We start from the raw sequence: 12,594 nt of genomic DNA on the forward strand, positions 1-12,594 counted from the left end.
GATAATGTAGCAAAGAGCAGAGAATTGTACATAATCATTTGCATGGATGTACCAAAGCAATTGCAACTTGTTCAAAGAAGTGAGAAACTGCTTATATGATGTGCACAAGTGACATCATGATGTGAAAATTGAACAAATAGTTTTGGGAATTTCATTCTGATCTGAGAATTGTACTAAAGCGACTGAGAAAAACTGTAATACATTTTGATCAACATGACATAAACAGTTAATAATGTAGCAAAGAGCAGAGAATTGTACATAATCATTTGCATGGATGTACCAAAGCAATTGCAACTTGTTCAAAGAAGTGAGAAACTGCTTATATGATGTGCACAAGTGACATCATGATGTGAAAATTGAACAAATAGTTTTGGGAATTTCATTCTGATCTGAGAATTGTACTAAAGCGACTGAGAAAAACTGTAATACATTTTGATCAACATGACATAAACAATTAATAATGTTGCAAAGAGCAGAGAATTGTACATAATCATTTGCATGGATGTACCAAAGCAATTGCAACTTGTTCAAAGAAGTGAGAAACTGCTTATATGATGTGCACAAGGGACATCATGATGTGAAAATTGAACAAATAGTTTTGGGAATTTCATTCTGATCTGAGAATTGTACTAAAGCGACTGAGAAAAACTGTATGTAGTTCACTGTGGAATAGTCTTACTCCTTAAAACACCTAGTCATTAGTTCATCGTATAAGTCATTAACTGCAAAATGGTTGATCAAGTTGTCATAATGTGACAAACATATTTCGCTGCATTGCAAGAGAGGATATTCGCTGTGATGTGGATGAGAATTTGTGGCCTAACATACTGGAACGAGAAGAGGTGTAGGAAGACCACACCAATTCCTACTGCACTGCCTGTACTGTTGTACAGAATATTGTCCTATTTCCCTTTGTGTTACTGTTTGCAGTGGGTTTTTTCTATGTTGGTATGACATGGTCTGTCAACAAATTACAATATGAACAATAAAAGTGTAAATGTGAATCTTGTCCAGTCTCTTGCAATCAAACAAAAAAGGTGTAACTTCCATTTTACAATAATTGTCATCAAAACTTTAACCATAGTTTACATCAGAACCTCCCTCTAAAGTACACAGTTATATTGACAACATGACTAAGTAATTTGACTGTCTTGTTCGTAGACAATGACACAAGGACTTGACATTCTGATGGCTCTTACATGTTCAATGACATAAAGACTTAGTTTTGAGAGATGAACTAAAGATTTTGAGCAAGTTACAGGCTTTTTACAAGAAATCCATAATGTTTTGCTGTTTGTACAAATTGTTTCGAGAAATGCACACACATATTTGCAAACTTCAATTCTGATCTGAGAATTGTACTAAAGCGACTGAGAAAAACTGTAAAGGCATCTGTTATTTACCGTCATTGTCAATGGATCCATTTGCTTCATCTCTCCAAACTGGAATTTAAGTCAACTTAAAGTAGTTTGTTATTTCTACATCAGTTTTTGATAGGAATTTACTGTTGACATGACTGAGAGAAAGCATCCTAAATTATTGCTTTACAGTAAAACTATATGACTCAATAACAGAAATGATAGGTATTGCACGCTTTAAAAATAGAAAACTCAGAATTTAAAGTGGACAACGTTTACTATCCTGCCCAGGGCAAACAAGAGGGATTACATTTCAAAAGCATCAGTATTCAAAAAGAAATTCATTTCTTTGTGTTTGCCACTTTGTTTTCTTTAGTCGGACAATCTACCTTAGGTTTAACCCTTGTGCTATCCTATGGGGTCCACCCTTACATTGACATGTTCTCTCTACCGTGACACAGATGGATAAAGGTGAAGAGGATTTCATGTAATCCATGGGCACCAGTGAAAATCACAAATCACTGAAGAAAAAAGGTTTAGCGCACTGTCTAGTGGGTCTAGATGACCCAACTCCCAATGTTAAAGTGCCTAGGATAGCAAAAGGGTTACAAACCACCTTTTTTTCTGACAAAACAGATAAAACACTAAATCTATATGTGAAAATCTATAGTTGTTTAAATTCACAGTTAGTTTACTGAATGATCTTTAGATCCAAATGAAGAAAGTAACAAGATTTCTTGTTGTTCTGATATTTTACTAAAAAAAGGAGGAAAGAAATGAGGGATCCCATTTGACTTAAAAAAGGAAAAGTTCTCTTAGCTTGTTTCTTGGAGACATAAAACAGAACAATCAGCCTTCCTTTTTGAAAAGCTTTATAACTACATAGTGGATTTTATTTACAAATTTTACATGTACATAAGTTACAGCATATTGGTCCTTTTTTTAACTCTGTTGAAACTTTTGCTACCAGAAAAAAATCACAGTGAATAGTGCCTCATCAGGTAGTATGCACATTTCCTTTTCTGTAAAGTTCATTTACACAGTGCAATTTTTGCATCTCCACGTGGATTGAGAGCAAAAGTGTGCTTCCAATTCATTTTTACAGCTTTTTTCAAAGTGCTATTCTGTCTTCATTAATGTCCACCCGGCTGGATATTTGCTGGATACTCCATTCATGTTTTTGAAAGCCGGTTATCTGTCCATTCCATCTTGGTGTTTTGAAGAGCCTGGGTCTTCTTCTCGTCCACCTGAACGTAGTCCACTCGGTATTCATCAGATAGAAATGGCTTCTGCAGGACACCAAAGGAGAAAGCACTCAGGATATGGTGCAGGAGGGTTCTTCTCTTTTTTGCAATGCTATCAAAATTCACACAGCAGTTTGATGTATTTAGGATATTTGTGTACCTTCTGCACAGGTGAAGGAGTTGCAGAATTAAAGTCCAGTGACAGGTAATCAAGTCGAGAGGGTGAACTCATGCAGAATTGACTTGCTCCATCAAAGGGGAGGCAGAACGATTGCCTTGATTCCTGCCAAACACAAATACATAGGAACACTTTCACTAACATGAAGTAAAGAGATCCAAAGAACAAATGATTTTTTGTATTACTAAGCTTAAGGCAATAACTAAGTTGCAGTTAGTTTATACTTGGTAAAGAAAGTGGTTATCAGATAACATATCTGACCAATGAATGATCTTCAGTTAAAGCCGTAGGGAAATAAACATCTAGAAGATGAGAAAACCTTCAGAAAATTATGTTTACAACATGAGCGCGTTGCAAATGCTCACTGATGTCTTTACAGAAAGTTCACAACAAAAGACTTACTTTAGTCTGCAATTCTAAGAAAGATAATAGTTTTTTATAACTTCTGGTTACAGTTTACACTTTGCATGATGGTAGATTTTTTAAATCCAAATATTACCATTGCAGAGCGGTTCACCGGCTCATCTCTTGAAGTTTCCCCGTTTTCAAGTCTGTAGTCAAACGACGAGTGATTCACCGAAAAGCTGCAATTGTGCAATCAGATCAAAGATTATTTAACTGTGAACAAACTAAAAAAATGCTGTTTACTGCAATCAACTTCACTTCTACAGTACTTCTAGTTTTTCATGTCTTCTGTTTCTGTATTTCTTGTAAACAACGTGTGCATGATCATGAAAAACAAAAACGGAGCACTAATCTCAGTTTGTCATCAGGAGTGGACTGCACGCGATGGTGCATTTAGTAAAAGTAAGTTCTTCTCACCATGGCTGGGTCTTTGTTCTGCTGAGGGGAAGATGAGTCGGACATTCTGTGATTGTAGACAGGCCTGTTAGGTCCAGGGGTGGAGGTCGAACTGCGAATCAACAAAAGGTTTAGGCATTGTTGAAAAGGGGGTGAGCCAGATAGTTTGGAAAGTTTTTGTTTCTTTTTACGTCAGTCTGAACCTTGACCTGGTATTTGTGAGAAAATAGCATCGGAAGGGATGACAGAATTTGTTAGAAACTGTTTTACATATTTGCATCAAACACGTACAAAAAGAACTCAATGTTCTGTATTCAAGCAGCAACAATCACATTTTTGTTCCTGGCACCATGTTTCTCAGTGGGAAGTGCAATTTCATGCTTCTGCCTTCCGTCAATCAAATAAAATGAAAACATTTTTATCCAACAGTTCATGTTTTCTCTCAACAGACGACAGATGTCTGAAACTCATCCTCATGATTCTGCTGCAAACGTCTGTCTGGTACTATGTGAGCACTGCATAGTATCTTTTTTTAAGAACCTTCAACGTCTGAAGGATCTGGTTTAAAGCTTTTAAGATCATGCACTTTTGAAGATGGTGATGTGTTTTTTGAGATGCTATTGACTATCTTGGTCAATCTTCCAAAAACAAAGCAATTCCCTACAATGACAACTTAGTCTAAGACAAGCAGCTTCTTTTATGGATCTTTTCCTTTTTTGGTGCAATGATATTTCTATTAATTTGAAATTGTTTTCCCTAATAAAGAAAACAATTACTGACACTAAATCAATAAAATTTAAACATTGAATTAAAATTTTGGTTTAACAGAACAAAAAAAAATGAATGAAACAGGCCTCAAGCTTAATATACCGGTATGTTGGTTTGCCTAGAAGATCATACAGGCATGTTTAAGGTAAAGACTTAAGGACCATCTTCATGCAGCTTGATGTTTCTGTCACTACAGCTTCACATATCCAGAATTTTAAAGTTATTTAGTATTATAGTAAACCACATTTAAGTCATATAAGTTAGTAAATAGCTATATGTGGTCCAGCTATCTCTTCATAATAAGAAATGTACGTTGCAAAATCTGATTTGGAGTTGTAGCCTAAGAAAACAAAAAACAATTTCAACAAAGATACAAGCAATAATGAAATAAAAGTTTGTTTGCACACCAATAGATTGTAAATTAATATGAATCAATAAACAGAAATAGGTTGTTCATCATATTTTGCAATATATTTTAGTGGCTGATATGTCAGATGTCTCTAAATATATATGATATATCTTCCAGTATATTGCAATATATACTTTTGTAAAGGTGCTGCATCTGACACAGAGTGTAGAATTTGTGCAAGTTCAAGGAAATCTTCAGACCATTAATGCATTCTGCTGCAAAATGTAACTCTAACTGCTTTGGGTTCAACAAAATAAAGTCCCAAACAGCATAAAACATTGAGGATGGCTAAAAGCCAAACTCTGAACTGTTCGGGAGTGTTTTTCTATAGGCGATACATCCTACTGAACATCTGTGGAAAGAGCTAAAACAAAAGAGAAGAGAGGACACCCTTCAAAACTGAAACAGATGTCACTTGTTTTATATTCAGTAAATTTATATTTATAACTTTTGTCCCTTTTGACCCATTTCAGTTGGCATTGTGGATATTTTTGTCACTAAAAGAAAGGCAGCAACAGTTTCACTCACACCACAGTTTAGAAGCAAAATATCTTCAAGCCTAAAGTGGAATTAAATATCAAAATTTCAGGATTTTCTAAATTTAACCTGCCTCAGTCAGGCCAAGTAGGCTCACCTTTCCTGGGGCGGGGCTTGAGGTGCCGGTGAACTGGAGGTGGAACAAACTCTGCCGGCTGACATGTGAGGGAACTGAGAGAAGGGGAAGACTCCACACTGCAGTTTGCACCAAGGAAGCTGAGTGTCCTTGGGCTCATGGGGATGTAACCATCACATTCAGTAGTTGGAGCAGAAGGGGAATTCATGGGGACATATGACTCATCCTGGTAGCTTTGAACATGTGTGTCGCTCAGACAAGGCTGCAGAGAGACAAAGCATCATACAGTCAGATTGGTGCCTAACGGTCAAAGCATTTGCCTTATGACCAAACAGAAAACATTTAAATATTCATGTGACCTCATACAGATTTTCTTTTGTTTTAATAATTGACTTGAAGGTTTCAAACAAAAAAACCTAGATCCTCAAACTAAAATGTGGAAAATCATGAGAATGGCCAGATGGGGGCGACTCTTTTGGTTCAAAAACAGAAGACTGGACTGTCTTTGAGTCCACAAAAGGAGTACATGGTAGCTGGAGCCTTTTCTGAGCAATCATAAAACAAGAACAGGGTACATTCTATACAGTGGGGGAGAAGACTTTGGGAGGGTGGCAAATGAGAACTGCAGAGTGGAGGCAAATACAAATGAAAAGTTTAAAAATATGTCAAACTGTTTCATTATTGATGAGGTTTTATAGCAAATAATTTGAGGGGGTCAAGATTTCATTTAAAAACATTGCTTTTGTTATTTTTGCATATACTCAGACAATCTTGTATTTGTTTTCTCAATCTTTGTCAATGATGAGATTAATACTGACTCAAAAACTGGGGGGAAAGCTTCCACTGACCTCTACACAAGATGCCAGTTCATTGCCAGGGCCACATGCAGTGGGGCAAAAAAGTATTTAGTCACCCACCAATTATGCAAGTACTCCCACTTAAAAAGACGAGAGAGACCTGTAATTTTCATCGGTATACACACAAAATAATGGAAAAAAATCCAGAAAATCACATTGTCTGATTTTTAAAGAATTTATTAGTAACATATGGTGCAAAATAAGTATTTGATCACCTACAAACAAACAAACAAACAAGACTTCTGGCTCTCACAGACCTGCAACTACTTCTGTAAGAGGATCCTCTGTCCTCAACTCATTACCTGTATTAATGGAACCTGTTTGAACTGGTTATCTATATAAGACACCTGTCCACAACCTCAAACAGTCACACTCCAAACTCCACTCGACCAAAGAGCTGTCTAAGGACACCAGAAACCAAATTCTTAACTTGCACCAGGCTGGGAAGACTGAATCTGCAATAGGTAAGCAGCTTGTATTGAAGAAATCAACTGTGAGAGCAATTATGGAAGACATACAAGACCGCTGATAATCTCCCTCCATCTGGGGCTTCCCGCAAGATCTCACCCCTTTGGGTCAAAATGATCACAAGAACGGTGAGCAAAAATCCCAGATCCACATGGAGTGGACCTAATGAATGACCTGCAGAGAGCTGGAACCAAAGTAAGAAAGGTTACCATCAGTAAGACACAACGCCACAAGGGACTCAAACCCTGCAGTGCCAGACATGTAATCCTGCTAAAGCCAGTACATGTGCTGGCCCGTCTAAAGTTTGCTAGAGAGTATTTGGATGATCCAGAAGAGGATTGGGAGAGAACTTGTTGGCAAAACCTCTACTCGTGCTTGGAGAAATGCTGAGGAAAGAATAACATCCAAAGAACACCATACCTACTGTAAAGCATGGGGGTGGAAACATCATGCTTTGGGGCTGTTTTTCAGCAAAGGGATCAGGAAAACTGATCCATGTAAAGGAAAGAATGAATGGGGCCAAGTATGGTCAGATTTTGAGCGAAAACCTCCTTCCATTAGCAAGGGGATTGACGATGAAACGTGGCTGTGTCTTTCAGCATAAAAACACTCCCAAACATACTGCCCAGGTGACGAAGGAGTGGCTTCATAAGAAGCATATTAAGGTCCTGGAGCGGAGTCTCCAGATCTCAATCCCATAGAAAATCTTTGGAGGGAGTTGAAAGTCTGTGTTGCCCCGCGAGAGCTCCAAAACATCACTGCTCTAGAGGAGATCTGCATGGAGGAATGGGCCAACATACCAGCAACAGTTCGTGAAAACCTTGTGTGAAGACTTACAGAAAACCTTTGACTGCTGTCATTGGAGACAAAGGGTATATAACAAAGTAGTAAGTAAACTTTTTGTTATTGACCAAATTATATTTCCACCATAATTTACAAATATTTTTTTGGAAAATCAGACAATGTGATTTTCTGGTTTTTCTTTTCTCAATTTGTCTGTCATAGTTGAGGTAAACCTATGATGAAAATTACAGGTCTCTCTTATCTTTTTAAGTGGGAGAACTTGCACAATTGGTGGATGACTAAATACTTTTTTGCCCCACTGCACAGACACAAAAACACAAGCTATTTTTAACAATTAACCTTGGAAACATGTTTTTGCAGGCCAGAGGAGCCCCTTTAAATACATGGGGTAGAAATGCAAGTACCACACAGTAAAGGGGCACAGCTGCGTTTTTTCCAGGGTCTACTTGTCGTGGAGAGTGCTCACCACTGCACCACCGTGCAGCCCTATGGCCTAACATATATTTAAAAAGTGTTGCCTCCTATCTGTCTTTCTGTTAAATACATATTAGGTTGGAAATTTGCTCTGTGCTTCAATGGTTAATCAATGATTTAGGTTAGAAAACGCTGTTTTCTTACCAGATTAACACTTTGCCTTCTGTCTCTGAAGAATCTCTTCTCCACATTGCCTGAGAAGATACATATTAAAATGCGTTTTAGTCTGCTCAAAGAAAAATATAAATAAAAGAATAAAAAACACATTTTGCCTGCTTTTATATTGAAGGGTTACCCATTCTTAAATGGTCCAAGCTTGACAGGGAAGTCCGTCTGCAAAACAAGGGAATGTTGCCCGGGAACTGTTGGAGGCTGGTTGTCCTCAACCTTGGAGCGCCTCCATCACTCTGCTGCTCCGACAGGTGACATGGTTTGGGGGGCAGCGGTGGAGGTGTCTGCAAATCTCCTGCTGCCTCAAATGAGGTGGAAGAAAAGGGTCTGTCAAACTGGAAGACATCTGTGATGCAAGGACGTAACGGGGACGAAGTAGGGGACGGGAGCACTGAGAAGGAGCAGGGAGCACTGAAGGGGGAGTTGGGCACTCTCCTGTGGCCACAAGGAGACTGGCTCAGGTGGGAGATGGAGGAAGAGGAGGATTCAGTCCACAGATCTCTGATAGTGTCGTCCAACGACTTCTGCTCCAGGGAAATGTCTGAGTTTGAGAAGCTGTCACATCTGCAGTCAGAATGCACATATGAATGTGGGTAATGTCTGTAGACAAGCGCTGTTTTTTCGACTTTTGTTGACTGCACTAACCCGTTGATGCTCACACTTCCTGTCTTGCACTGTGAGAGGAAGAGGTAGTCCTGCGGAGGGCTGGACTCAGGCTGGCTCGCTACGGATGCTCTGTCAGAGCTGTCGGGTGATGGCTGAATGGAGATGGGGGTGAGCAGAGATCCTTCTTCTGAGCTCTCTGGTAGAAAACAAGCAGAGGAATGTTGTTTATGACATCTCCTCATCAAAAACAACCATACGGAACAACATTTCTGACTTCATGCAGGGCCACTGAAAGGAGACACACGTATCCCGTTTTCTTCCTTTTTGTTTGGACTTTCTGGCCCTCCTTTTGTCAGTTTGGCCTTCTTTCAGAAATTTGTTTCATTCCATTTCACTCAAGGCCTTGAAGTCAAGGCCGTCCCTGCAGAAGCAAGTCACCAGAAAAGAGGTCTTTGCATGTTGTCATGAACTTGTTACACAAACACCAGCTGTTTATAGTCTGCTGTGGGTACAGATCCTGAGATCTTCACACAAAGTTTCAAAAAAGAGACGTTCTAAGGGATAAATCGCCCATATTCAGGGTGTAGATGATTGAACTGTGTGGCTGCTTTTCGTATTGCACATGGAGCAGCCAGTACTTTGCAGAGAAGCATATCAGTGCCGTTGCTGTATCTCATTCACACAGACAACAGAGTCTCAACAGACCCATCCCCTCGCTGGGCTTCATCTGAAGGAACAGCATCACCTTCAAAGCAGATTAGACACAAACTGAATGGTTAATCTAAATACTAAACCCACAGAGACAGCAGGGTTAACCTTTTTTTCTTTTTGCCTTCTGAGTATAAAGTTGTGCTACCAAGCACTTGCTCCACTGTTATCTGCTCCTCTGCTGCGGCAGCGTTTTTACTGTGTGGCAGCGTGTTTAACAGTTGGAAGCATCTCTGCAGACAATACTTGAATTACTGATAAAAAAGTGAGGCCAAGTTTTGTCTTCTAGTGATTAAAGCTCCTCTTCTCTCCATATCTTTAAGGCCAAAAAAACAACTTAACACCTCTCTGCGCATTTTAGAGAAACCGCATTTTCTTTGTGACGTTTGTGAGATTTCTCTGAAGAGATTGACCAGTTTGTGACCGCATGCCGCTGATGTGTGATCGTGCATGAGTTTTGGCGTGCAGCAGAAATGGTTAATCCTGTGAGGGTGACCTGAAAAAACCCGCAGCCTTGTGGTTTGCTCTTTGTAAACCGTTTCACAATTTTTAGCTCTCTCAAATACGGTTGGTGTTCTTAACCAAAACCTCTGTGCTTTTAAACTTTCTCTTGTGTCAGACTTAATTGTATTTTAAAACAGAAACAGTCTCAGAGAAACTGGATGTTTTTAAAGTTGGATGCAAATCCAGGTTATCAAAAATCTCCAATGTGATCACAGCTGTTTGTTTGCATCCAGCTTTCAGAAACATACCAAAGGCATCCAGACTAATTGTATGAATCCAAGCAGAGAAGCAAAGACAGAGAGAATAAGAAGTAAAATAAAATAATGGTGGGAGCTGTTGGTTCTGAGAATCTCAGCTAAAATTTCCCTTTTTCTTATGTCTGAAACACCATTAACCACCAGAACAAAAGCTGTAAAACCATAAACAATAAAGGTTGGACTTCGGAAAAATTGCCTCTCGGTTCACCACTTCCTGCATGTAAAAAATACCATCAATCTCCTTTAGGGCTGGCTATGTGAGTCATCGACTTTTTTTGAAAGTGCAAAGCTTTTAGGGAGCCACATTTTGAACCGACAACAACAAACAGGTGCATCTACCTGCCTCCTCCAGGCTCCTGAAATGGCAAATCTGGTCAATGTTTTTGATCCAGATGTGCATCTCCTCCTCTGTTTTGGCGAGCAGGTAAAAAATCCGTGATGAGGTTTTCACCACGAACAGGTGCTTCCCGTGGAAGTCCCTCTTGATCCGCAGCTGCCCGTCTGGCATCTCCACCTCACACTCCTTCAGGTCGATGGTCCGGATCGGCTTTTTGGAGTTCTTGCTTTGGTAGTATTCCAGCACATCGGGATTGCCACTCATGCGACCTCTTCGGAGCACAAACCAGCGCTTTCGCCATGCCTATAGATAAATAAAAACAATTAAAAAAACATTTAAACTTCCCTCATAGATTTCCATTAATATATATGTCACTAATAAGCTGATCTTAACGTCATATCTTTGTGTTCATCCTTGAAACTTTGAAAAGTTTTGTTTTGGTCAGTAAGAGGAACTTAAGTTTAAGTTTCCCATAAACACAGAAAAAAGGAAGTTAACTGTATTTAGCAGAAAATGTTCTACATTTATTTTAAAAAAATCTTTAAATCCTTTTGGCTTCTTCGTCAATCTAAAAACTTTAACATGTCTTCACATTTCTCCAAAGACCAAAGTGAAAAGGGCATAAAAGGAGCAAAACAGGCCAAAAGTTATCAATGTATTATTAATACAGAAATATCAGGGGAAAACTGGAAAGGTTGAAAACGTTATGAAATACTGTGGGTATCGTTTCAGCCCTTTTTTTTTTTTTTCTTCTCATGAACTTGATCCGTTCCTAAAAAACCCACTCAGCAGTTGATGTGTTTTTACCAGGAAACAGAAAGACACGCCGCCATTGCTGCTAAACCAAACAGCCAGATTTCAGGGGAAACCAGAACCGGAGACTGAATTTTAGATGCAGAAGCTGATCAGATCATATTTAGGTTTCACGAAAATGATGGGCAGACGTTTGCAGGAGCAACTCTCCAAAAGCTCTGTATAGTGAGGATCTACAGACTACTGTGTTTTCAGTAAACTGTGCTGAAAAACAGAGAAGTCTGCCTATCCAAAGTTTGTTTTGTTCCAACTCAAAGCAACTGCTGTCTGCTGTTGCTAATGCACCACTAACACAAAGTTATTTCGGGATACTGGAGTCAAATTTTCATAACATCACCTATCTGTACTTCATATTTGAATGAGGCAAACACTGCTGCAGTTTTTCCAACTGTCCAAGAACAAAACAGAGCGCCAGCAGCCGGATTTGCAGAACAGGCAAGAAAAAGTTTCTATTTCCAGCCCGTAAAATCCTAACCCCATCTAACACCCCTTTCTTTGCCCCGCTGTTGACAAATGTCCCCCCCACCTCCTTCGGCCGTGCAGAGGAAGTGCAAACAGCCATCATAACGCCTGACTATTTCTGCTTAAGTGTCTGACTGCTGCTGACATTACTTCCCATGTTTCACAATGCACACACTCATAAAGCAGGCTGACATTGTCACATGACCCCCCCCCCCCCGAACAGTGAGGACTAGATCCTGCAGATCTATGTCTGTCCTGATGTGGGATCCATCTGCATTAAGACATTCTTGGTGTCATGAGAAGGATGGCATGAAGAGCATCAGCTGAAAGGAGCCTTGTTGTTGTTGTTTTTAAAGAAAAACACAGCATAACTAACTGAGCAGCCTCCTTGCAGAGGACAAACATGAGTGTCCGACGTGTACTCACAAATCTCTTCAGCTTTTTCTCCGGGGGGGATTTAATGAGCCAGCCGGTGCAGACCACATCCCCGGCACTCATCTTGACTGCAGAGCGTGTCGTCCTCACAGCTCGCCTCTGCCGCTGCTGCCGCTGCTGCTGCTGCTGCTGCTGTGAAACTGGGGGCAGAGTGAAGCATATCCTGTGCTCTGGTATTCAGCTCAGCCTCTCCAAAAGGAGGAAGTAAAAGAAACTGATCACACTGACAGAGACGCACGCAGAGTGGGTGGGAGGAGGGATATCTGCTGTTAGTGGATGGAGAAAGCCAGGGAGGGGGGGGGGGGGGGGTCACTAGGAGAATTATTC

General features: G+C 39.9%; 1 protein-coding gene across 1 annotated transcript; it reads right to left on the minus strand.

Moving 5' to 3' along the window:
• Positions 1–2,213: 2,213 nt before the first annotated feature.
• Positions 2,214–12,496, minus strand: gab3 (GRB2 associated binding protein 3). Its single transcript, XM_004076553.4, has 10 exons — positions 12,259–12,496; positions 10,560–10,860; positions 8,791–8,947; positions 8,270–8,709; positions 8,119–8,168; positions 5,393–5,633; positions 3,603–3,693; positions 3,280–3,364; positions 2,763–2,885; positions 2,214–2,647 (listed from the first exon to the last, which is right to left on the minus strand). Exons 1-10 carry the CDS (start codon positions 12,328–12,330, stop codon positions 2,531–2,533), a joined length of 1,677 nt encoding a protein of 558 aa, XP_004076601.1. The 5' UTR covers positions 12,331–12,496; the 3' UTR covers positions 2,214–2,530.
• Positions 12,497–12,594: the final 98 nt, after the last annotated feature.

The sequence above is a fragment of the Oryzias latipes genome, chromosome 14, assembly GCF_002234675.1.
Source record: "Oryzias latipes chromosome 14, ASM223467v1".
Lineage (NCBI taxonomy): Eukaryota > Metazoa > Chordata > Actinopteri > Beloniformes > Adrianichthyidae > Oryzias > Oryzias latipes.

Coding starts and splice junctions, on each gene's coding strand:
- gab3 (XM_004076553.4), bottom strand. CDS start 12,330: ATGAGTGCCGGGGATGTGGTCTGCACCGGCTGGCTCATTAAATCCCCC. Junction 10,861..12,258: donor AGAAAAAGCTGAAGAGATTT/GTGAGTACACGT, acceptor ATTTATCTATAG/GCATGGCGAAAGCGCTGGTT. Junction 3,694..5,392: donor CAAGCCCCGCCCCAGGAAAG/GTGAGCCTACTT, acceptor GTTGATTCGCAG/TTCGACCTCCACCCCTGGAC.